This window comes from Protopterus annectens, chromosome 8.part0 (assembly GCF_019279795.1).
Source record: "Protopterus annectens isolate FY-2018-M chromosome 8.part0, PAN1.0, whole genome shotgun sequence".
Taxonomy (NCBI): domain Eukaryota; kingdom Metazoa; phylum Chordata; order Ceratodontiformes; family Protopteridae; genus Protopterus; species Protopterus annectens.
Genome location: NC_056741.1, coordinates 295,698,551 through 295,725,890, shown reverse-complemented (window position 1 = coordinate 295,725,890; position 27,340 = coordinate 295,698,551). Strand labels below are relative to the sequence as shown.

At 42.2% G+C, this 27,340-nt stretch overlaps 1 protein-coding gene across 4 annotated transcripts in view; it reads right to left on the bottom strand.

The window, feature by feature from the left end:
* Positions 1-26,987, bottom strand: part of LOC122808766 (dnaJ homolog subfamily A member 1-like) — a 206,852-nt gene extending 179,865 nt beyond the window's left edge. For 2 of the 4 annotated variants that reach the window (XM_044079792.1, XM_044079795.1), the window contains exons 1-2: positions 26,862-26,978; positions 22,360-22,512 (exon numbers count right to left, since the gene is read on the bottom strand). In XM_044079792.1, coding sequence (XP_043935727.1) covers positions 22,360-22,491 — 132 coding nt within the window. In that variant the 5' untranslated portion in view covers positions 22,492-22,512; positions 26,862-26,978. Of the gene's footprint in view, positions 1-22,359; positions 22,513-25,841; positions 25,968-26,861 lie in introns of those variants that run through there. The other 2 variants (XM_044079793.1, XM_044079794.1) reach the window with 2 other exon arrangements.
* Between the last annotated feature and the right edge of the window lie 353 nt (positions 26,988-27,340).

Here is a 27,340-nt window from a genome sequence, read left to right as displayed (position 1 = left end):
ATGGGATGCCATGACCACCCTGTCCCTGGATGAGATACCCTTACTAATGAAGTGGGCCATGTAGAAAGCCTTTTGTACAATCAATATGGTGGTACAGACAGCCTTTTGTACAATCAATATGGTGGTACAGACAGTTTTGTTATCAACCTGAGTGCCCAATTCCCTCATGACCGATGACCATACCAATGTGGTGTGTACGTCACTCTCCCCAAAGGGGATGATGCATTTAGTTTGAAGCCATGTTAGTCACCAGTGATTTGTTTGGATGAGACCTTGGAGATGCTCATATCACTAGAGGAATTGACAATGGCACCCAGCTTGCAAACTTGGTCAGCCATATCTTACTGGTTTTGGCCTGCACCTCTGAAAAGTATATTCCAAACAGCAGAGCCCCCCCAGACCGAACCCTGGGGTACACAGCTTGTTAAGGGTCTACCGTTTGAAGTAGCTTCCCCTATTGACAGGGTGGGTTCCATCAGTGAACAAAGACCTCTGAAATGTCTTATTGCCTCAAGACTTAATCTCCAAGTTTTTGAAGGGACAGAATATAAACGAAGAGGCGATTACCACTTTTTAAAAACAAAATAAGATCCACCGTGCGGATCTAGTTTCCCAAGTTGGCAGCCAGTTTTAGGACTTGGCTCTTACTTCATAGTTAAAACATGGAGGTCACATAATTTAAAAAAAAAATCCCCACTTTATATCCCAGTCAACAGAACAAGGCAGGAAAGATTAGTTCCAACAACTTCCAAATGAAGCCTCGATAAAAAAAGATACAAGTCTCCATATATGGCCATCTATGATGAAAGTGGCAAGCCCACCCTTGTAAGATCAGCACGAAGGAAAATGAAGTCAAGGAAATAGCAGGCTCTGATGACATCCCAGCCACTTGACAGTGTTAGTTGAAGACATGTCAAAGAAGCTGAACAGTAGCACAGCCAGCCAAGAAGTTTCCCCTGCATCAAGCCAGCCACACCTATATTGGGCTAAATGCAAAGATGGGCTCTAGCCAATGAAATGGCAGGATCAAGAATCATGAGAGGCTGGTGGAGAAATAAACATGCAGTTAAGTCTTATAACTGCTCAGCCTCTTAGTCCAAGAAATCTGGACAAAGCCTAAAATAAGGCACAAAAATATGGTCAGATTCTATTATTGTTCTAGCTACTTCAAGTTTACAAGAACAGGTTCTGTGTTACCACTCATTTTCTGAAGGATTTGAAGGCTAGTGACTTCACTCAAGGATGCCAGAAAACTGGACAGTTGAGGCGCATTAGACAGCTTTTGCAACACACTATGTTCCGTCATTTAAGTACTTTTACTTAAATAAAATGTCAGCTTCCTGGCTGTGGTGAGGTAGATTGATTAATCAGATTGGCCAATAGGAAGACAGACGCCACACTGCCAAAACATCACTAGGTAGGCAAGTGCACAGGTTTACTGCACAGCATGGTGAAGTGCACATGTGAACACTGATGTGCAAAGAGAGTAACTGAAATGTACAGATGTACTAGTAAACCAACTTTCCATAACAGTGAAAGTTAAAATGATCTCTGATGCAGTACCCTTGGCTATACTGGTTACATCGGCTTCCAAATCTACGGGGCACCTTCCACTTTGCCCAATCTGTCTGGCGATTCAAGCTGCGCAGACTATAAAACAAATCTGGGCACCAAGCCCTTCATAGCTTTCCTGCCAACAGACAGGAGAGACCGTTCTGAAGGACAATGCTAGAACATATAAAACTACATCCTGGCACACAAACCACCATAAAATATTGGAATGGAGCAGCTACTGCAGCAGTGATTATTCAAACATCTGTTACTGTAAGTTTACTTGCACAACTATCATATTTATCACTTTACATTAGAGTAACCAACCTAGCCATATTGACAACTTATGTAACAATGCAACAGGTAGCAGGCTCATCTTTGGTGCTGAAGGTAGTGGGTTCTATTCCCTGACTGCAGATACTGTAGTGCAACACTCCTGAGTGTACCATCCTTCAGAAGAGATATTAAACAGAGGCCATAACTGCTTCAGATGGTGGTAGCTCAGACAGATGTGAAAAATCCCCAAAATTAGTGGTTCTTTAACTATATACTCCTGGCTAATCATCTTCTACTTCATATCACATTCACCTGTATTTTTAAACTGCTATATATTATACCTTTTTTGTCCAGAGTCTGAACACATGCAATACTGTAAAATTGACTTGTGCCTTAATTTTACATAATTTATATTTTCTGCTTTTTTGAATTTCTGTAGTGATACTGTAGAATAGTGCTGACCCAGTCAGACCAATAAACAGATGTCAAAATTTGCATATTTACAAAAATGTAAATATTCCTCCATTTACAAATTTCATATTTGTTTAGGACCACTACTCAAAATCAGATTTTATGTAATATTTGATGTAATCTAACATTAAACAATCTCGATCAATCTTTCATTCCATATTACCCATACAGTATTCCTACTCAAATGGATATTCCTCAAAAATCCATTCAATCATACCTATATTTATTAGTTTACATCTCATTTCTTTTCTGGGGGACAGAATGATGCAAGCAGATTGCAAGAGGTACCCTGTTCAATTCTTGGCTGGGGTGCTTTTCTGTAATGAGTCTGCATATCCTCCCTTTGTCTGCGTGCATTTCCCCCAGGTGATCCTTTCTTCCCACATTCAAGACATGCAGTAGGCAGATTAGACATACTAATTTGGACACAGGTGTGAGTGTACCCAGGGGTTTAAACTGGGTATCTAGAAGATTGTCACTGTTGTGATACCCTGACCCTATGTGCAAAAATGAGGAAAAAGGTTGTGGATGGATCAATCTCATTTCTTTATCCCACCCTCACCGGTTTTTACTACATGTTCTACAACTTGTAATTCACTACAAAAATTGTATTTTCATCAAGGATTTTTCACTTTATAGGCAAACTATTTATAGCTTCCATAAAAACAAAATCTTGACATTTGCATTCTTCATACACCATTCATCTTTTTCTTCTGTTAAACATCCCCAGGGGTTCACACAGTTTTTGTATCATTACATTTTATACCACACTTTCCTATTTTCTTTCTCCTATCACTTTCTCTTGATATCTTCATTTCTTTCTCCAATCTCTTAATCTTCATTTCCCTTTCATAATTTTCTTAGTCTCACTACCAACAGAGATTCAACGAAGCCCCATATACTACAACCCCCCAATCTTCCTTATCCATATTCAATATTAACTGGGTTTGATAAAGATCCCCATTCTCCAAATCACTTGGTATGAGATATATACTAGGTATATACAAGATTTTTTCTATCTTTTATCTTGCTGTATACAGATTTAAAAAATCTGATCTAACAGTCTTTAATTTTTCAGTTTTCTCCCACTGTTCATTTATCGTATCCTGTATTTCTTCCAAAATGTATTCCTTTCAAACTGTTCCACATCTCCAAAACCCTTGCTTTTCTCTATTCCATCTTCTTGCAATTTGTATGCACATATAAAAATCCCCTTTCTTCTCTATCCTTAGCTGTTAATATTCTGTACATTACCTTTTCTATTTCTTCCTTTCATTACAGTTATGACCACTATAAAATACACAAAATACTACTAGTTATCTATCTTTTTAAAACCTCAATTAAATTTCTTCGCTTAAGCCAACCATTTATAAGGATCCTAATATTTTACACAGACTCACTTTTTATACTACAATTATATCCTTCCATTATCTGTCAAATTCATGCACTGTTGCAAATGCTTTGCTTTTAATCAGCCACCATTAATTTTGTTCTTGAGTAGGGAAATTATGGGAAATATCAAAGTCTTGGCTTCCACGGACCCCATGACTTCTTCCATTGCATATTCCAATTTGTGTTGGTCTTTTTTGCATCATCTTCATAAACACCTTAAAATCAGCACTGTTGGACATTACTGACCTCCATTTTTTCCCTCGGTCTCTTTCCATATAAACCTTGCAACTTTTTGGATAGCTCATCATTTACCCATCCAAATTCTATATCTAGTCCTGCTGACTTTAGAACGGTGAAGTCCACAACTGTAATTTGCGTTTCCAGTTCTATTCATAACTTCTGTAAACTGCTTTGGTAACTTTAGTCATAAGAAGGGGAGAGAGAAAATATTTGGATATCATAATACTTTCGTTCTTACAATTTCTCCAGCTTTATTTCCCTGTATATTACTTTCTGGGATGCTCTCTATCAACATTACTTTTTCATTTCTTTCCAGTTTACAGGGAAATATCCGTTACCGTCAGATTGTCCATCATTCTGACCAGTAACAAAAATCTTAGTCCAATCTTTCCATAATTCCATTATAAATTTTTACCTCTCATTCCACTTTTCCCATTTATTCCCTTTATTCCTCTCCCAATGATCATTTTCTATTTCTACCCATATAGATGGATATGAAAATCCCGTTTCTACTGTTTAAATATAAGAGAATTTTTCAAAATTCTCTACATGCACTTATCCATAGTCCATAAAATTACTTCTATTATCTTATCCAAGCTTTACTTTTTACATCTTAAAAAAATTAAAATGATATCCATATTTACTACCACAAATCTCTCTACGCATTACATAAGCATATATTGTTACAAGTCTATAAACTTTTCCTTCTCACCTAAGAAACTCAGTCTTCCTAAAGTATACCATTTTTTGCTATGCTATACAATATAGCCATCATTGAAGGTTTCTCTACTTAAATTCCATATTATTCCTTTTATCCATAAAAAGGAGTCTGTTCTTATATATGAATTTAACATCTTTAATATTAAATCTGCCTCGCACTTTACACCCATTCTAAAAACACACCAAAGTTTCCTTCTCTACTTTGCAATAAATTTACCCATTTCCGTTTTTACTTTCAAGCTCACCACCCTGAAATTTCCTTTTCCTATTTTTAACCCTTTTTCCAAACATTTTATTTTCCATTCTGTATCTTCTCCATCACTAGCTTCTGATCCGCTTTCCCTGCCCCCTTTTTACCAATCTTATTTTCTTCTTGTGCATTAGTGCCATTACTCTCCCTTTGTCATTTTGTTGTTCTTGCTGTAGTTTGTTGCTTCCCTAATCTGATTCTATACTAAACATCTAAATTTCTCCCTCACTCACCATCTTCTTTCGACTGTTCCCGTTAGGGGGTCCCCACAGCGGATCATCTGTTTCCATTTCATCCGGTCCTCTGCATCATGCTCTTTCACACCAACCACCTGCATGTCCTCTCACCACATCCATAAACCTCATCTTAGGCCTTCCTCTTCTCTTACCTGGCAGCTCCATCCTTAGCATCCTTTTCCCAATATAGCAAGCATCCCTCCTCAGCACATGTCCAAACCAATGCAATCTCACCTCTCTTGCTTTGTCTCCAAACTGTCCAACCTGAGCAGACCCTCTAATATACCGATTCCTAATCCTGTCAATCCTGGTCATACCCAGTGCAAATCTCAACATCTTTAACTCTGCCACATCCAGCTCAGACTCCTGCCTTTTCGACAATGCTACAGTCTCCAACCCATGTAACATAGCTGGTCTCACTACACTCTTGTAGACCTTCCCTTTCACTCTTATTGGAGCAGTCTGTGTCAAATCACTCCTGGCACTCTTCTCCACCCATTCCACCCTTGCCTGTACTCTCCACACTCACCATTACTCTGAACGGTTGATCCCAAGTACTTAAACTCATTCACCTTTACCAACTGTACTCCCTGCATCCTCACCATTCCTCTACCCTCCCTCTCATTTATACATTGTTTTAGCCCTGCTGACCTTCATTGACCTTCATTTCTCTCTAAAGCATATCTCCACCTCTCCAGGGTCTCCTCAACCTGGTTCCTACTCTCACTACATATCACAATGTCATCTGCAAACATCATAGTCCACGGGGCCTCCTGTCTAATCTCATCTGTCAACCTGTCCCATCACCACTTCAAATAAGAAAGGGCTCAGAGCTGATCAATGATGTAATCCCACTTCCACCTTAAATGTATCCGTCACTCTCACCGCAGTCCTCACCAATGTCACACTACCCTTGTACATATCCTGTACCACTCACATACTTCTCTGCCACTCCCGACTTCCTCATACAATACCACAATAGGCACCCTGTCATATGCTTTCTAAGTCCACAAAGACACAATGCAACTCCCTCGGACCTTCTCTGTATTTCTCCAACACTGAGCAAATATTGCATCTGTAGTGCTCCTTCCTGGCATGAAACCATACTGCTGATCAGTAATCACCTCCCTTCTTAACCTAGCTTCCACTAATCTTTCCCATAACTTCAAGCTGTGACTGATCATTTTTATCCCTCTGTAGTTACTGCAGCTCTGCACATCACCCTTATTCTTAAATATAGGTACCAAAACACTCCTCAGGCATACTTTCCAAAATTTCATTAAACAATGGTTAAAAAATTCCGCCATTTCTCCTAAGCACCTCCATGCTTCCACTAGTATGTCATCTGGGCCAACAACCTTTCCATTCTTCATAGCTGTCCTTACTTCTTCCTTGCTAATCTGCTTCACTTCCTAATTCACTATCTCCACATCATCCAACCTTCTCTCATGCTCTTCAAAGTACTATTTCCATCTACCTCACTTGTGAGTACGTTTCTCTCACGGTCCTTTATCACACTTACCTGCTGCACATCTTTCCCAGCTCTGTCCCTCTGTCTAGCCAATTGGTATAGGTACTTTTCTCCCTCTTTAGTGTTCAATCTCTCATACAACTCTCTATATGCCTTATCCTTCGCCATGCGCCTCATCTCCTTATACTAGTCTACTTTCTTCATCTCTTTGACAATCCCACTTCACCAGCCTCTTCCTCTGTATACCTCTCCTGTACTTCCATTCCACCACCATGTCTCCTTGTCCTCCTTCCTCTGTCCAGATGTCACACCAAGCACCTTCCTAGCAGTCTCCCTTACTAGCTCGCTGTAGTTACCCAGCTATTCGGTAACTCATTGCCTCCCAGTACCTGTCTTACACCTCTTCCCTGAACTCCACCTCACAAATAAACCTTTTTTAAACTTCCAACATTTAATCCTTGGCAATGCTTTCACACTCCTCCGCTTCTTGATCAACATCATCCTGCAGACCACCATTCTATGCTGCTTAACTACTCTTTCCCCAGTCACCACTTTAGTCTCCAATCTCCTTCAGACTGGCCCTCCTACATAGGACATAATCCACCTGTGTGCATCTTCCTCCACTCTTGTACGTCACCCTATGCTCCTCCCTCTTAAAATACGTATTCACCACAGCCATGTCCATCCTTTTCGCAAAATCCACAATCTGACCTTCTGCATTCCTCTCCTTAACACCATACCTACCCATCACTTCCTCATCCCCTCTGTTCACTTCAACATGCCCATTGAAGTCCGCTCCAATCACTAGTCTCACCCTTGGGTACACTCACCACCACTTCATCCAACTCGCTCCAAAGTTCTCTCATCCATCGCACACCGAACTTGTGGAGCATATGCACCAACATTCATTACACCAATTTCAAGTTTCATAAACATCACTCACTCCACCTCCAAAACTCTTGGCATACTGTTCCATTAGGATAACCCCTACCCCATTTCTTCTGCCATCCACACCACGATAGAACAATTTGAACCCGCCTCCTATACACAGCCTTACTTCCCTTCCATCTGGTCTCTTGCACGTACAATATATCAATCTTCCTTCTCTCCATCATATCAGCTGGCTCTCTCCCTATACCAGTCATACTGCCAACATTCAAAGTTCCTACCCTCAGTACTACACTCCTAACCTTCGGCCTCTCTTCCTGCCTTCGGGCATGCCTTCCCCCTCCTCTTCGGCCAACCGTAGCCCAATTTCCGCCAGCACCCTGTTGGCTAACAGTACTGGTGGCGGTAGTTGTTAACCCAGGCCTCAACCGATCTGGTATGCAATAATGAAAAGTTCTCTGAATCAGTAATTTTTGGCAGAGGTTTTACGCCAGATGCCCTTCCTGACGCAACCCTTCCCCATTTATCCGGGGTTGGGACCGGCACAAAGAAATGCACTGGCTTGTGCATCCCCAGTGGCGTGTAGTTCTAGCATTTCATTTTTTTTTGTATTGTGACCAGTTTTCTCCCAAACATGAATGTTTTTGGTTGTCTACAATAACAGCTCTATAATCTTCAAAAATCAATAATGCTAACCATGTACAATTATTCCACTTTCAAAAAAATCACATGCAATCAAAAGCTCCCTGGCCAAAGTCCTCCATTATCAAATACTTAAGTCCTTCTTTGCAGGAGTTCTTTAATAAATCAGCTTCAGTGTGAAATTGTACAGTAACAGTTACATATATGAAAGTCCTTACAATATATTTATTCCAAGGCCATGTCTGTTTTTCATAATCTCCCAAAAGATTTAAAGTACCAGCACTCTTAAAAGAAAATGGGAATAAAGGATTACTTCATGTACCTTGATAGGCACAACTATCTTGTCCCATATTTCATACCCATTTATTTCTTTCTTTTTCTTTATTCTGAATTCTAGCTACATACCTCCACTTATTCCACCATATTCCTCTTTCTTCTCTGACCACCTCTGAATGTTTTTCTCTAAAGTTCTTGCCCATCTAATTTCCATCATTTCGCCCCAAAATATTCTTCGCCTTCTCTGGCTCATTCTGGTCAACTAGATCCATGAATAAAATAGTCCTGCAACCCTCCCGACTGGAGGGTTGTAATCATCAGCTTCCTGTCCTCGCTCTTCTCCATTCGATTCCTTAAATTACGCTATCTGGTCACCCTCAAACCTTTGTGAGGGATATTACCAAAATCCTTAATGGAAGACAAACAATAATTCACCACTACTCATTGTTCCTTCATTGCCATGTTTGTGCTGTTCTCCACAGCACCACTGCACCAGGAAAGAAAAGATCCTTTCACTTGTCGACCACATGCAGCCTTAGAGTTGAAGCAGTAGGGGAAGTTCCCTATGCCCTGGCAAAATTTCCCCTAATAGTATAACCAGCACCTCAGTTCTTCCTTGAAGACAGGCTATTAGCCTAGTGGGACTAACCTAATCAAAAACAGGATAAATAAAATGTAGGAGGCGGAGAGAGAAGAATCAAAGTCCCAGGAGACTTGTCTTTGCCAAGTCTGACCTAGATCTACATTAGAAATCAGAATGCACACTACGTTCTTCGAATACAGAGGACCAAATTGCAGCTTCTAGAAAACTTCTGGACCCAGCCTTTTTCCAAGACAGCCAGAGAATAAGCCAAGGCTGTGGCAGAGTGGACTACGATCCTGCCTGGAATATTTCTGCTAACAGACAACCAACTGTAAATGTCTGTTTTGACACAGGGTTTCCCCTTTTGATCTTCAAAGAAAAGTGAACTGACCCGAAGCTCAGATTTAGTTCCGTCGAGCCAGTACCAGAGTTAGCTGTGGGTACTCCATACTTGGACGTCCATCTCCCTCATTTGTGTGTTCAGGAAAGAAAACAGGGAGGTGGATAGGTTGGCTTAAAGTAAACTGAGATACCCCTTTATGTATAAATGAAAGTCAAGCAGATCCCAAGGAGGAGCTATTAATTTCCTTGAAGGACCAATATGAAATACCCTTTTCAAAAACATTTTGGACATCAATGCATTGACAGAGGATCCACGGGTAGACATACTGAAGTGACCAATAAATGAACCTTAACAGAAGAGTAAGAACGCCTTCTAAGCCTTTTAGTTTAAGCACCTGGGCTTCAGACCAGTTTTACATTAAGGTTTGTGGTCTGCACTGTAGTGGCAGAACAGGTAGCTTACATCCTTCTAAGTTGGGAACTGCTGATTGAGGGCTCGGTGTCTGTTATTCTAAAAAAGTGTATTAATTCTGGTTTAAGCACTTGGGCTTGAGGCCAGTTATTTTACATTAAGAGGGTTTGTGTTCTGCACTCTTGTGGGAGGAGAGGTTGGACTCTGTCCTTCTGAGCTGGGAATTTCTGGTTAAAGCTTATAGTGCCTGCATATTGGAACTGCTTCTCGCTGAAATTGGTACACCTTGTTTGCTGTAGCATAGACTAGATCCAGACCTGCTGAATCTAGCTTTGTTTGTATAACTTGAGCACTAATCCAGGCATTCTTTAAAGTATTCAGTTGTATTTATTACTGCTGGTAGTAACTTGATTAAAGTGTAGCTATCATTTCCAAGTCTTTTGGATTAAGCACTTGGGCTTCAGACCAGTTGTTTTACATTAGGAAGGTTTGTGGCCTGCACTGTGGTGGCAGGACAGGTAGCTTACATCCTTCTAATTTGGGAACTGCTGATTGAGAGCTCAGTGCCTGTTATTCTAAAAGTGTATTAGTTCTGGTTTAAGCACTTGGGCTTCAGGCCAGTTATTTTATGTTAAGAAGGATTGCGGTCTGCACTCTTGTGGGAGGAGAGGCTGGACTCTGCCCTTATAAGCAGGGAATTTCTGGTTAAAGGCTTATAGTGCCTGCATATTCTAACTGTTTGTTACTAAAATTGGTACACCTTGTTTGCTGTAGCATAGACTAGATCCAGGCCTGCTGAATCTAGCTTTATTTGTATGCTTGTTGTTTATTTCCTTGAAATGCTAATTCCACCTAAAATGCGGCCTTTTAGCACTTCTGTGGATCCCTAGTGATATCTGCATTGCTTACTGTACTCATTTCCTTGTTTCACTTGAAAGTTACTGTTTGTCGTTGTTGCATGTAAGTTACCTGTAACACATTGCATTTAAGTTACCTGGCACTTGCTCACTAAAGCAATTATATAAAAGTCAGCTCTAAAAAATTAAAAGCACTACACTCTCACAAACTCCCCTTGAGTACCTTGCTCCCCATTGGCCCTTTTTTCAATTATAAAGAAATTCCCAATACTATTCTAGCATGTCTAAAGGTCAGTTGTCAATCTCCTCTCCGGTCCAGCTGGTGAATCTGGGAATCTTGAGGCAATGTTACAACTGCCTCATGTACACAGACAACCCTCTCCTCCTCCCAACAAATTCATGTGAGAGATGCAACCATATAGCCAAACTGGAGGCTAAGCTCTCAACTCAGTACTGGCGTAACCAGTCAGGAGGAGAAGGAAACCACACTCACTACAATTCCAGTCTCACATAGACCTACCACGACAACAAACCAAACACATAAACACACAAAAACATACTCTGAGGCTCTAAATAAAAATCTGCCTAAGCAGCAGAGACCTCCAAAGCAGACACCCAAGCAACCGCTACCCCAAAACAAAACACGTGCAACACATAGCTCACAAAGCCAGTGTGCCGAACAGTCACAGCCCTTATAAGGCTAAATAGGAGACCATAGTCAGGCACACTGACGTCCTGCTCACCAGGCTGAACAAGAAGGTCACGGTGAGCTGCCTGTCGGGCACTAGGATCCACCACATAACACAAGCACTCAGGTCACTCCAAGGCAAGTACAAATATGACGGTCATTGTCCATGCTGAGACGTACCTCCCTGAACTACATAGAGACAGAGGAGCTCTCTGAGCATGTAGCCCAGGCCGGTATGACCCTGACCTTGAGTAACATCTTACCCTCACCAAGAATGATGCCACAACATGAAGACAAGATGATAAATTTCAACAATTGGCTGAAGTGTTGGTGTCATTCAAAGGGGATCCAATGCCTGTCAGCCTGGGATGACATGCTCTACAAGCCACGATGCTTCATAGGGACGGCTTGCACCTGTCACCCCTGGGCTTTCGGATATTGGCAAAGGCTCTTGCTACCCCCATAGTGCCTTTTTAGGAAAGGTTCAAAAGACAAACCCACCTCCATAGGCATCACAAGGGATAAGAAACTAAGAGTAATGCTACTCAACGCCAGAAGTCTAAACCTCAAGATGCATGCACTCGAAACTCTCCTTAGCATGGAGTACAAAGATATCTGTGCAGTAACAGAAACCTGGTTCAAGGCTCCCGAGAGCACCCCAGCACTACCAGGTTATACCTCATACCATGCTTTTCGGCCCAAAAACTTGGACCAAACCACAAAAGGAGGGGGAGTATCAATATTCGTCAAAGATACCCACACCTCCAGGTTGGTGGCACAGCACGAAGCATCAGAGACTATCCATGTGCAACTAACTGTGGGTAAAACTGCCTTCCAGTTTACAGCCTGCTACAGACCACCCTCCCAAACACAGGAACCCCACTCGGCCTTCCGGAGAATACTGGAAAATATGAAGGTTTCTCCAAACACCATTATATTGGGCGACTTCAACTACCCAAACATAGACTGGGAGCATTACTCTAGCTCCAACACCCTAGCCCAAAGGTTCCTAGAATTTATAAACTCAAATACTATGAACAACTTGTTACCACTCCCACAAGAGGGGAAAACATACTGGACCTGATCATCACCAACATGGGGACACTATGCTCCAGACCAGAAGTGTATCCCTCACTGGTAAGATCAGACCATAAACTAATATCACTGGATATTCACATCCCGACCCCACCCCCTGCCCAGAAAACCACAGTGAAAAACTTCTCTAAAGCAAATTTCACATGCCTCAAAACAGAGGCGAAATCCTTCAAAGCCCCCGGGCCTGTGGAAAATACGGCCCAGACCGCAGAATCCTTTATAAACGCATTCTATGAACACCTTCAGGAATGCATGGATCATGCAATCCCAAATAAAACCAATACCCAATCCTCCAAAGGCAGACGTCCTGTCTGGTGGACCCCAGCCATAAACAAACTATACAATAGAAGGAGGAAGCTACTACATGATAGAGCAAAATCCCAAAAGGGAAGGCATCTCTGATCAGTATTAGCAAAAAACTACGGGCACTCATAAAATCGTCTAAGGCCAGCTTCGAGAGAAAAATTGCACAGGACACTAAGAATAATCACAAGGCTTTCTTTAGTTATGTTAGGAACCTGGGTGGGAATTCCCAGATATGCTCAGAATTAGTCCAAAATGACAAAAAATACACTGAGCCCACAGACATTGCCAACATCCTAGCTGACAGGTTCAGTGCAAACCCCCCCTCCCCACCAAAAGGGCAAATATCTATCCCAACAGAGTGCTGCCCCCCTGACATCTCAGATGCTCAGGTAAGAGCCGCCCTCTCCAAAGCAAAAAACACAGCATCAATGGGACCAGATGGTGTCCCGGGCTGCGTCCTACATGAACTCCAAGAGCAGCTAAACCCAAACATAAAACTACTGTTCAATCTTAGCCTTACTACAGGATATGTACCCAAAGAGTGGCGTACAGCAACAGTGGTCCCTCTCCACAAAGGTGGTGCCTCAATGGATCCTGGAAACTATTGCCCCATAAGCCTGACTAGCTTGGTCTGCAAAGCTATGGAAAGGATCATCATGGACCTCAAAGATATTGGGGACCTACAGACACTGGATCCTACCCAGTTTGGCTTTGTTAAGGGCAGATCCTGCCTCTTAAACCTGGTTGATTTCTTTGAAACAGGTCACCAAGGCCATTGACGAGGGGAAGGTGGTCCACACAGCCTACCTGGACCTCGCAAAAGCCTTCGATACAATACCCCACTCGGGCATTATAGATAAGCTCACCAGCTTAAATATAAACCCCTATGTCACTAGATGGGTTGCAAACTGGCTCAAGGACAGAACCCACATGGTTAGAATTGCTGGAGCCATGTCAGACTCCAAACCAGTTACAAGTGGCGTCCCACAAGGCTCAGTCCTGGGACCTCTTGTTCGGTATATATTTCTTGGCGGTACAGTCAACATGGAAGGACTGCGGCTGACCAAGTTCGCAGATGACTGCAAACTGGGTGCCATAATCAACTCTCCAGCCGACACAAGCATCCTCCAAAAGGGCCTCATAGAAAACAGACAACTGGTGCCAGAGCCATGGCCTCAAGCTAAACGCCAAAAAGTGTATAGTCATCCCCTTTGGCAAAAACAAAGTGCCCACAAATTACCACATAGGTGGTAATCCATTAAGTACAGAAGTCATTAGGGACCTGGGGACCCAAGTTGATAGCAATCTCTCATTTGACAACCACGTGGCCAAAGTGGTTAGAAAAACATTTTATATAGCCCACCTAATCATGAAGGGATTCACATCTAGATCAGGGGAGGTCATCATGCCTCTTTACTCATCCCTCATCAGGCCCATAATTGAGTACAATGCCCCTTTTCGGATGTACCTTACCAGACACCTGCAGCAACAGGAAAGACCCCAAAAGTACCTCACCAAGAGGATCAAAGGGCTCAAACAAATGCCATATGCTGCCCAGAAGAAACTCCAGCTCTACTCAGTGGCATACCGCCTGCTCAGAGGCGATCTGTGCCTGACGTATAAAGCCATGTCCAACCCAGAATTAATGGACATGCTGCACCTCAGAAAATCCAAATCCCATCAAGCTACGCGCTCAAGAGACTTGAACCTCAGCACTGAAATAAATAGGACATGCTGGAGGGACAGATTCATAACCCAGAGGCTCCCTCACTCTGCCTAACCTGGACTGGGATTTTATTCCAGAGTCCCACATTGACTCTCTTCAAGAAGAAACTTGATGAGTGGATGGGAGATCATAGGTTTACCCTGGCTATCACTTCTGTGTCACTGTTAGACAGAGGCACAGTATACTAACCTCAAAAAAAGGCATAGCAAAATTAAATTAAAATGGGTGGCGAAAGCCAAACACACTCTGGCTAGGCTTATAAATGCCCTAGGGCAGATAGCCTAGTATGAAGTAAAACACTAAAACCAGAGAACTAGCCCTGAATGGTTGATGGCTATGTTGTTCGCACCAACTAGAAAACCTTTTTTCCATTTGCTAATACACGATTTTCTAATAGCAGGCTTTAGTGCCTCATTTAGTACTTACTGCACACACTCAGTAAACTGGTGCCTAAAGGGAATCAAGATGCTATCATCCAGGCAGTCACATCTCTGGTCTTGTGCGACTAGATCTAGTCTTTTGAGAACACTTGTGGTAACTGCCCCTAGCCAGTTCTAAAAGACTGGAGAAGCATAGATTCCTGGGCCAGAAGGTCACAACAACTGAAGGATTCCCTCCAAATCTTCAGAAACACCCTGGATAGAGCAGAAGGGTTTGAGAATCTAACAGGAACATTACTGTCAATGGAAAAGAAAAAAGGAATCTTGTCTTTTAGGCATCTTGCCTGAAGTCTACTTGAGGACCCCCACACCTCCCACAGATTGACTGAAATTTGGAGGACATCCAGATCTCATTTCCATTCATGAGGACCTGCCCTTGTCCTGGTCAGCCTGCCAACCATTTTTCTCTAAGGATGGTAGGATGCCTGTAAGGATGTAGGATGCCTGTACAGGGAGACCACGAATCTACCAAAGTTTGCATGGCTCGCCTGCAGATGGTGACCTGATGCCCCCTCGGGTGTCAGTGTACCACATGAATGTGGTGTTGTAACAAAGTAGTCCTGAAGACCAAAGAGGATTCTGAGTGGAGTGCCCTGATGAAAGCAACCATCTCATATGTATGTGCTTGTGTCTGTCCCACACACCTTACACTTCCATAAACTGCTCCCAAGCAAAGTCTGAGGCACTGAGTGGAGTGCCTTGATGAAAGCAACAATCTCATATGTATGTGCTTGTGTCTGTCCCACACACCTTACACTTCCATAAACTGCTCCCAAGCAAAGTCTGAGGCAGTTACAGTGACCGCTTTAGAAAAGCGAGAGAGAAGGGAGACCTGGATTCATCGCCACAAAGTGATTTTCTTTCTGACAAACCTCAGCACTGGTATCTGAAAATACAACAAGGGGTGAGGGTGCTCGGACCAAAGACTTCAAATGCCACAAAACCCAAAATCTAAGTATTCCTTGCAGTGGCCAAAGTCTGACTGGCAAACCCTAGAAATAGATCTTGATATAGCTCATTTTTTTCCTGTGGAAGAAAAGCATTTTAAACTGCTTTATCTAGTTATAATCCCAGAAAAAAAAACAAAGACCAACGTTCCCTTGGAATCCAAAGCTTGTATAAGGCATCTCACCAAAAAAAGGCTTCCTGACATTCAAGAGTGTCTGAAACAAACATCTGTTGCCTCAAAATATGAAGATTCAGACATTCGGAAAGAAAAAAAGGGATCTCTTGAATAATACATTGGACTGTCCTTTGTTTGGGGGAGGTTTGAGACTTTTTGGAACACTCCACTTCTCAAACATGTGTTTACCTGAAACACACTTCTGGTTCATCTGCCGCAGAGGTGATCTCTACTCAAGGGAGACTATAAAATCTCATTTTTAGCATCTGCGAGAGAAACCTCCTCAAAACAGTACCAGTGTCCCTAACACTGGTTGAAGCATTAACAGTGATGCACATACTGCAAACCAGGATTACTGACCTGTGCACTAGAAAACAATTAAGTTTTACAACTAAACATTCTTCATACTATTTTCAAAATGTTGGATTGTTAGTTCTGATTAAAGTTGCAGAAACATACAATATCTCCTCCCATACTGACAAATATCAGGTTTTGGAAGGATGTATAAAAATAAGACTGAAACACTATATACATTTTATCTGCCTTTTCAGGAGCAGCTGGCCGACTCATCATAAAGTTACATTCAGTTAACACATCCTCCAAAGCTGACAGAACTGCTCATAGAATTTTCGGACAGACTAAATCGGTTCATAGGAAGGTTAGGTACTACGCTATCTGCCAGAGGGCATTTATAAGCCTAGCCAGAGGCAGTCAGCTTTCGCCACTCCATTAACTGATTCCTCTGTCAAGCAGAGCCAAGTGATTCCAGGGTTGTATTTTCTGTTACCCATCTACTCATGATAGTGAGGGGCTCTGCCTGATGTAATTTAGGATTTTGTTCCAAAAGCATGGAGAGTCTGACAGGATAGTTTCACCACAAACCAGAACAAATGAATAAAATACGACCAAGCCACAGATTCCACAGCAGATTTATTCTTTTATCTGTGGCTGGTCGTATTTTATTTATTAGTCTCTGACAGGAATCTATCCCTCCAGCGTGTTCCATTTATTGTTGTGGCGAGGGTTAGCTCACTAAAGCACGTGGCTCGCAGTGACTTGGATTTCTTTAGGTGGAGCATGTCCATCAATTCTGAGTTGGACATTGCTTTGTAAGTCAGGCAGAGCTCACCTCTGAGTAAGCGATATGCCACAGAGTACAGCTGGAGTTTTCAGTCGGGCTGCATAGGACATATGTTTGAGACCAGTAATCCTCTTGGTGAGGTATGCTTCTGGTCTTTCCAGCTGTTGGGTCTTGTGAGGTACATCCCAAATGGGGCATTGTACTCTATGATTGGTACAACGAGTGACTAGTAGAGGGGCACTATAACCTCTATTTCTAGATGTGAACCCTTTAGTAATTAGATGGGCCACATAGAATTTCCTAACTACTTTGGCCATATGATTGACCAAGGAGAGATGATTACTATCTACCTGGGTCCCCCAGATCCCTTACCTCTTCTGTATTAAGGGGACTGGCACCCATGTGGTAATACTTTGGCCATATGATTGACCAAGGAGAGATGATTACTATCTACCTGGGTCCCCCAGATCCCTTACCTCTTCTGTATTAAGGGGACTGGCACCCATGTGGTAATTCGTGGGTGTTTTGTTTTCCCCCAAATGGGATGACAATGCATTTTTTGGCATTTAGCTTGAGGCCATGACTTTGACACCAGGTTCCGAACAGCAGGGGTCCCAGGACCGAGCCTTGCAGGACACCACTTGTGACTGGTTTAGAGTCGGACCTGGAGCCCGCTATTCTTACTGTGTGTCTATAAGCCAGTTGGCAACCCATCTCATGACATAGAAAAACTCAGCAGCCTGAACATAAACTCCTAATACCAGAGTGGGGAATGGTGTTTAAAGTCTTGGCGAGGTCAAGGTAGGCGGTGTGAACCACCTTTCCCTCATCTATGGCCTTTGTGACTGCCTCGAAGAAGTCAACCAGGTTTAGTAGGCATAATCTGCCCTTAAAGCTGAACTGCGTCGGGTCAAGTGTTTGGAGGTTCCCAATGTCTTTGTTAATGAGCTGCATGATTATGTGCTCCATAGCCTTGCAGACCAGGCTAGTCAGGCTTATGGGGTAATGGTTACCAGGGTCAGTTGTGGCCCCTCCTTTGTGGAGAGGAATAACCATTGCTGTGTGCTATTCTATGGGCACGTAGCCTGTGGAGACACTGAGGTTGAACAGCGTGTTTAGATGGGGGGGGGGGGCTAGTTCATTCTGTAGTTCGTGCAAGACAACCTGGGACACTATCTGGTCCCACTGACGCTGGGTTTTTGGCTTTTGAAAGGGCTGTTTTCACCTGTGCGTCTGATTTTTGGAACACTACACTTTTCCGATATTGTTGTGGGCCCTTTTGGAGGTGAGGGGGGGGGGGTGAAGTTTGCACTGAATCTGCCAGGATGTTGGCAATATCAGTAGGTTCAGTACATTTGTGTTATTTTGCTCTAGTTCAGTGCATATCTGTAAGTTGCCACTTAGATTCTTAACATAGCTAAAGATCTTGTGGTCATCTTTTGAATCCTTGGCTATTTTTTCTTTCGAAGTTAGCCTTGGATGATTTTGTGAGGGACCTCAGTTTCCTACCGATAAGGGACGTCTCTCCTTTGGATTTGCTTTTTTTTTCTGGGAAAAAAAAAAAAATTCCTCGTATTGTATAGCCTGTTTATTGCAGGAGTCCACCAAACTGGTTTCCTTCCCTTAGAGAGAGTCTTGGTTTTGCTAGGGATGGCACAATCCATGCATCCTTGTAGGGGAGTTTACCAGCTGATCCAGGGCATTTGAGTTTATGAATTCCAGGAAGCGCTGGGCCTGGGAATTTGTACTCTAGTAGTTTTCCCAGTGAATGGCAAGATAATTGAAATCTTGCAATATCAGGGTGTTTGGTAGAACCTTCATGCTTTCCAGTGTCTCTAGAAAGGTGGAGTGTGGAGTGGTGGTTCTGGGTCATGGAGGGTGATCTGTAGCAGACCACAATTTGCATTGCAGATTTGCCCGATGTTAGTTGCACATGGATGATCTCAGAGGTATCATGCTGCGCCACTAACCTGGAGGTGTAGGTATCCTTGATTAATATGGATACACCCCCTCCTTTTGTGTTTCAGTGTTCAGTGTTCTGTGGCCGAAACATGTGGTACGAGTTGTAGCCCGGTAGTGTTGGGGTGCTCTCTGGAGCCTTGAACCAGGTTTCAGTTACTGCACAGATGTCGACGTTCTCCATACTGAGGAGTACTTAGAGCACGTGCATTTTGAGATTTAAACTCCTGGCGTTGAGTAGCATAACCTTCAGTTTTTTGTTAACTGTGCTGTTTACAGAGATGGGTTTGGCTTTTGAGCCTTGTCTAAAAAAGGGCACTATGGGGCAGCAAGAGCCTAGGGGTGACAGGTGCAATCCATCTCTTGCGAAGCAATGCGGCTTGAGCATGTCGTCCCAGGCCGACAGACACTGGATCCCCTTTGAATGACACCAGAAGCTTAGCCAATTGTTGAAACTGATCATTTTATCTTTATACTAAGGTATCATTCTTGGTGAGGGCAGGAAGCTACTCAGGGTCATACCAGCCTGGGCTACATGATCAGAGAGCTCTTCCATGTCTCTTTTCATGTAGTCCAGGGAGGCAAGTCTCAGGTCATTCACACCAACATGAAGAATGGCAGAGTCATATTTGTACTTGTTCTGGAGTGACTTGTTTGTTTTGTGGCGGACTCTGGCTCCCGACAGGCAGCTAACAGTAACCTTCTGCTTGTCCAGCCTAGTGAGTGGGATGTCAGTGTGCCTGACTATAGAGTCACCTATTAGTGTGTTGGGTATGTTATCTTGCCTTAAGGGCTGCGATTGTGCGGTGCACTGATTTTGTGTTTTATGCGTTGTCTGGTTTGTGACGGGAAGTGCAGGTTGTTTGGGTGTCTGCTTTGGAGGTCTCCGATGCTTTTGTAGTTTTATTTAGAGCCTCCAAGTATGGTTGTATATTTGTATTTTTTTGCCAGTGCAGTTTTAGTAGGTCTGTGTGTGGCTGGAGTTGTGGTGCAAGTGTTAACCTTCTCCACCTGACTGCTCCAGTCTTGGGTGGAGACAGCTTAGCTTCCAGTTTGGTTGTATAATTGCATCTCTCGCATATATTAATGTTTTGTGGTAGGAGGAGAGGATTGTTATGTACATGAGGCAGTTGTAACATTGCCTCAGGGCACCCAGATTCACCAGCTGGACTGGAGAGTGCAAAGTCAAGTTTCAAAAAATCTCAGAGTAACCCCCCCCGAGACAGGATCAGAAACAGAGGTCTCCTCCAAGTGCAAAATCAGAAATCAGAGCAGAAAACCTTGCATCCATCCCTTTTCCCAGTGTTGAATCATGCTCTTGAATCTCTTCAAGAAAGGAATTATTCCTTTTACCAGAAAAGAGGATTCAATAATGAGAATTAGACCATTAGCCAGATCCAATAAACTTCACTTATCCAAGGAAAGATGAATGCTTAATTTTCTGTTTTTTTGGACAGGAAAAAAAATCAGACCCTTACCCAGGGCCGACAATTACTTTCTTTTAGCTACTGAAGGGACTCCTAACAGCCATAATATATCCCCTAAATCCATAATGGCTATACAAGGTACACAAGGGATCTGAAGACAAGTGGTCCGAGGTACAAGTAGTCAGACACAGCAGAGGTACCACTTGGTGTAGGCAAATTGCTAGCATGCAGTAGTAAGAAAGGCTGTTAACTCAATTTTTTTTCTTTTTGTGGCTAGATAAGAACAGACATGTGACCAATGTGATAAAGCCAATGGGGAAAATAAGCAGCAAACGCCAGTAAACAAACAAAAGTCACTTTTTTTCAGAGACCAAAAAAATGAAATTCACTAATTTTCGGGTCTGAAAGCACTTTAAAACAACTTCTCCACAGAAAATATGGTCTTGGTCCACTCAGATTGAGCTGAAGGTCCCCTGAAGCTTTGGAAGCTGGCCAGATGTTATACTTTGCAAGATATAACCTAGAGAGACTACTGCAGCAGCCGCCAATATGTTGAACACAGTATTAGTTCAGTTAAATACTTTGCATGTAGCTCTCTTTCTTTGCTCAAGAGGCCAAAATTAGGGACTTTTTTTTTTATAGGTTTATTTTATTTTTCTGACCAATAAGCATGAAAAGGGTACTGGTGCACCTCTAAACATAGAACCCACCCATGGTTTCTGGGGGTCCCCAAGCCATTTCCTCCACAGCTGAGGTTTACTGAAAGACAAGAAAAAGTAATCTGGATAATCCAAGGAGGCTATGGTAAACCATGATAACAGACCTTGGGACACAGGTGGACAGTAGTCTCTCCTGTGATAATCACATCGCCACAGTAGTCAGGAAATCCTACGTGGCTCACCTCATCACAAAAGGTTTCTCATCCAGAAAAAAATAATTGTTCCCTTCTATTCCTCATCACTCAGACCCATTAGAGAGTAATAACACCCCTTTTGGTATGTACCTCAAGACATCTACTACAACTGGAAAGGCCACAGAGATACCTTACAAAGAGGACTGCAGGCCTCAAACAGATGCCCTGCGCAGACAGACTCAAAAAACTCCACCTTTACTGAGTCGCATATCGCCTACTCAGAGGCGATCTCTGCCTAACATACAAAGCTGTCAAACTCAGAGCTGTTGGACACGCTCCACTTAAAGAAATCCCAATCCCTCAGAGCTACATGCTCTAGGGACCTAAACCCGAACATGCTAGAGAATAGATTCCTGTCCCAGAGACTTCCCATACTCTGGAACAGACTACCTATGTCAAACAGAACTCCTCATCAGCACTTCAAGAAAAATCTTGATGATTGGATGGGAAATAGGAAATTCACCCCAGGGATCACTTCTGTGGCTCTGCTCGACAGGGGCACAGGAAAATAATTTTCTTGGGGGGTACCTTTTTGGCTAGGCTTCTATATGCCCTAGGGCTAATAACTGGTGGAGGTCCTGAAGAGCACCATTTCATCCAAGACCAGCCACAAGAACAGAGCATCAAACTATGAGGAAAAACTTCTTCGGAATTTCAAGATTTGTCTTCCTTTCACACCCTAAAAACTGCAAGAACACCTAAAATCACAGCTTAACAGAGGACCTAGCCAAGTAAAAGTACAGAAATCAATACACCTCACCCCAGTATCAAAAATCTACAATATAAACTTTAGAGAGACTTTTGTCATCCAAACAAGCGTGCAAGCTTTTACAAGCCTCAGAACTTTCAGATTGAGCTTCCAAAAGTATGTTACATTACTAAATTCCCTTGACAGACCGTACACACAGCATTTAAATAAGGCATTTAAATAAGGTTCTGAATCTCAGTTTTTGCAAAAAAAAAAAAAAAAAAAAAAAAACCACACACAACTTACTTTATCCCCTTCGCTGGGATTTCTGTCTGGATGATATTTCAGTGCCAGCTTTCGATAGGCCTTTTTGATCTCCTCGGTTGACGCATTGGGTTTTACACCCAAAAGGTCGTAATAGGCAGTTTCCTTCACCATCACAAGATAAATTTTCGATCACTACAATTAAAAATTAAATACTTATATAGCATAATTTATCTACATGTCACAATACAGTTTTACACGTCACAGTATTACACGATGCTTACGTCCCACAATATCAGATTTATGGAGCCTGTGCACATCAAGGCATTGCATAAAAATGGGATCCCTGTAATCATGTATTCATCTTACCAAGCTAGGTATCAACACATCACACTTACTATTGAGAGCTGCTGTACCCCAAGAGATAACTTAACCCTGATCTCACAGCTGCCTACTCGAAGTGACAAAGATATGGGAAATGGACATCCACAACAGAGCTACTTCATACAATTCAGAGGCATGACCTCTACACCTGGAGTGATGCTGGCACCCATTAAAACAAGAATGATGGTATTTTAATCTTTTGCAACCCTGCTGCCAATGACCTGGGTCAACTGCGCCCTCAAATTCTGATAAGATCAGAGAATGCAACTCTATAAACAGTCCCCATTTTCAGCATGGGGAAATCCGATCCATTTTACTGCCTGAAAAAACAAAGTGGACCCCCCCCAAGAAGTCAAGCATGATCCTACATAAGCAGCTAGTTTCCTGCAATCCATTTCTGAAGGTGAGAATTGTCAGTCACATACCTGGTTTCCAACTACAAAACTCCATTCACCATGAATTTTTACAGTGCTGCAATTTTCTTTTAAACAAGGCAGTATCATTGGCTATACACATTTTATTACACAAACACACACAAAAACACTAACACCCTGCAAAAGTCATGTAGCCTTCTCCAGCACATCCACCATACAATCCAAACCACAAGATGCACAGCACCTTACACCCCAATCTTTTGTAGAAATGAAGCATTACTGTCACCAAGTGCAACCCTGAAATGAAAATGGGGACCACACAACAGTGCCTTTCAATATGCATATTTACTTCCGAATAACACGTCTAGTGATCTGTGCTAGCCTTTATGTGGTACAGAAGTCTGTTTATATAATCATAACTGCTAAATCATATTGGAATTATAGTGCCAGAACTCTGTAAATCATATTGGAATTATAGTGCCAGAACTCTGCAGATTTTTTTTTTTTTTTTTAACAGGCAACAGCAGTAAAGGTGCAAGGACAATATTGATGTTACTATTCAAGAGACACAGAACACAGAAACGGTCCTATTGTGCACTGCTTTTGTCAAATTTCTAAGAGAGTGGGGCATGGCCCTGCTCTGTAGATGTGCATATATTGTACAATTACAAGCAAGGGCCCTATAAAGTTGTCCAAAGCCTTGCGTTTACCCATCGTAACTTCAGCATAACTATGTATGCACACATTTGAGTGGGGGTGTACACATTTAAACAGACCCACACCTTCTACATTGCTTTACACTAACTGACACCCCCCCCCCCATGACTCAACTTATGACTGAAATGAGTCTTAGTGAAAAAGCATTTCACCCAAACTACTCCTGTGAAAAACAATGAGAGACTATATTCAACTTGGGACACAAATAAAACAAAGAGGCTTTCCAAAAGGGCAATATCCTTACACACAAGCTAGATGCAATGCAAACCTGCACTACACAAGATCAAAGTAGAGAGGTCTGCAAATGCACCCTTGCTGTACAGTCAAAAAAGCTAATGCTTTTTCACTCAACAACCTATTTTTAACAATCACTTTTCTTCAAGTTTCATGTAAAACCGTGAAAGCTGTTGAGCTATTCAGGTGAGGAAATTAATAACCTGTCTAGATGTACTCAGTAGGTATCCTCTGAGAGCTTACAACCTGAACATGACATACCCCTGAGGTTTCAGCTACGGACTAAAGTGCCTATACGTACACACTCCAAACAAATCTGTCTGCATTTCTACAAGGGAAACTGTAGACACAATACAGACTGACCATACACTTCCCCTCCCTCATTCACATAAGGATGCAAAAAATAGTACGCAGTTCCTTAACCACAATCTCACTATTAATGCTAGATCATGCTTAATTGTGTTTTGTGAATATGGTACAAATAAGATATTTCCTTGACTTAATATTGTTGTGAAAATTATAAGCCAGAAGTAGACAACTCGGTGCCAGGGCTAAAGATTGGCACACAAGCACATTTTGACAGTTCACTACACACAGGCTGTCACACAGTTTGCAATTCATACACAATATCCAGCAAACGCAATTTACTCATGTGTATAACAAATATCCAAGTGTGTCCATTCCGAATATCACCCCACACAGGCGGTTGAGCCTAGCACTTAAATCTTGAAGGAGTTACTTTTTGGCACTCAAGGACTATATACCCTTTTTGAAACTGCATTTTCCTTCACTGACTGACGATAATCTCTGCACATTCCTGAAGGTGAAGAGACCTCCCCAATCCTATTAAAGAGAAAAGCGTATAAACACAAGGTTTTGTAAAACTTGTAAGTTAGATGTCTGTGAGCAGGTATTACACTACAACACATTAGTGTAAAGTTTATTCACTTCAAAGCTGTAGTAAGGCCCACTATTAAATATTGATGGTGGTTGGGAGGGGGTACAACATCGCCAATGCAATTTATGGACCATGCATGGAGTAAAATAGTTTGACATTTGCTGACCACGATACTCAGACAGCTTGCGCCCTTTTTCAGCACAGACCGATCTCAGCAAATTAGGCACTTCATTTGCGGCGATGGTGCTGCGGTAGCGTTGTCGCCTCACAGTAAGACGTTGCCTTGTTCGATTCTCAGCTAAAGCGTCTTGTGTGTGTGAAAACATGCGTGAATGGGCGTACCTTTGTGCGTCAGGGTTGGCAACTCGGCACGTAAAATATACTGCCACTCATTGGTGGACCAGAGTTACGCTGTGGCGACCCCTAACCGGGAAAAGCCGAAAGACACCACAACAATTGAAGAGGTTGAGAACAACAAAGTGACAAAACTGCAGAGTTACTGGTGGACTACCATTGGGGAATCACAGCAGTTTAACAAGTTACATTGTGAGAAGTAAGAGAAAGGAAACAAAAGGAAATTGTGTAATAAAACTATACTACAATAATGAATTCTACAAATATTTTTTATTATTAACAAAATGTTAAGGAATTAATTTTTCTGACCCTCTCGGAAGTATACATCTCTACATCTCCTATAATTTAAACATACATTCACACAACCTGTCTCAAATACATTCATGCTTACTTAGCATTATACCCAGAGGATCCCTTACAGCGCACCAAATCAGTCAGCAGCGTTCAGGAAAAAAAGGGTACGCTACCAACAGCGCCCCCTATACTTTGTGTACTCAAACTACATTTTCCGACGGCTTACACAAAAATGTCTAAAGTAATGCCTATTGCAAAGGTTCGCTTACAAGTTGTTCACCAGTAAGCCCACTAATTCGAACAAACGGTCTAATCGGCAGTGGCACAGGAGTTTCATTCCTTCAGTACTTAAGGTCCTGTACTTGGAAAGACACGAGTTTGGAACAGTGTAAGGCTGTTGTGCTAGTAAACAACTCTGGCCGCCCGTACCCCTCTCCTTACCCTACTACCACCACCCTCAAACAAGTACCATGCCCCGAATAAGGCGACCGCTCAACGATCATATGATTAATCACATGAGAAAGCTCTGCCAATCACACGTATCGATTTCACAGATAAGGTTTACAAACAAGTTCCAGAACATCGGAACATACACGGATACCGCAAAACATCACCTCGGTGTAACTAATCCAGAAGCTGAGAGCTGTATAACATTTACACCCACCCCCACCCCTTAGCGCGACTCCTCTTCTAGGAGTTTCTCTTAACTTCATGTTACAGTCTAGGATTCCAGAAACATCTTTTATACAATAACAGAGTAGCTACCTAACCAATTTCTGAAACCATACCCTGCAATTTTTTTCGGTAACAGCAATTTAACCCCTTAAAAGTATAATGACCAAATTCCGTCAACTACATAAAGGGATCTTAACAGCCGCTTCCAAATCGATTACAGATACAAGTCCATTAAGACTATAATACCACCCCCTCCCAAAAAAAAAAAAAATAATAATTACAAAAATACAACTGGAAAAAACTGCGTTATATAATATACCACAGTCATAATAATAAAAAATTCAACCATCTTTACACCCACAGAAAAGCAAAGATCACATCACTAACAGCCCTTTAATTTAAACGTTACTTTAATAAATTCAGCAACTCATACAACACATAAAAAAATTGACACATTCTACTCTTTATGTGACAGCGTCTGTGTTGGTAGAAAACGGTCGGGTCATTTAAAGTAATGGCAACTTATTAACTATATACTGCTGTAAACAGACTACCGTTACACCAAATAAAACATTATACTAAAGATCATGCATTCATCTTCTAGCCAACAGTACCTGCAATCAGAGAGTAAAAAGGTTATATAATAAATTAGACCTTCGAATAATATTCGATCTCCCTAGAACTCTCTGGAAGTCTAACGCCAGCTCACACTGTTTTTGTAAACGCAAATGGTTACGCCTTCGCCCCGCCTCCATTAACCAAATTAGGAGAACAGTAGAACATTCTGAAGTACAAGCTCAGCCTCAAACTACTTCCCGATTCCATACTAACCTTAGTTAACCTCGTTCTCTTTCTAGTAGTACGGTTAATTAGCTTATTTTATTTTCCCTAAAAATAATGAAGTGTAGACCATTTTTTAAACAAAATTAAGTGCACATTTTGAAATGAGAGGTTAACACTTTCGCATTTTCCCTTTCCATCAAAATTCACAGGGAAGTATTCGAACAGTCTAACATTCCAACCCACACCCCTCCAGTCCGTACAGCTCCTGACATTTATGGAAACTCCGCATTTAAAACATCTTGGAGCACTG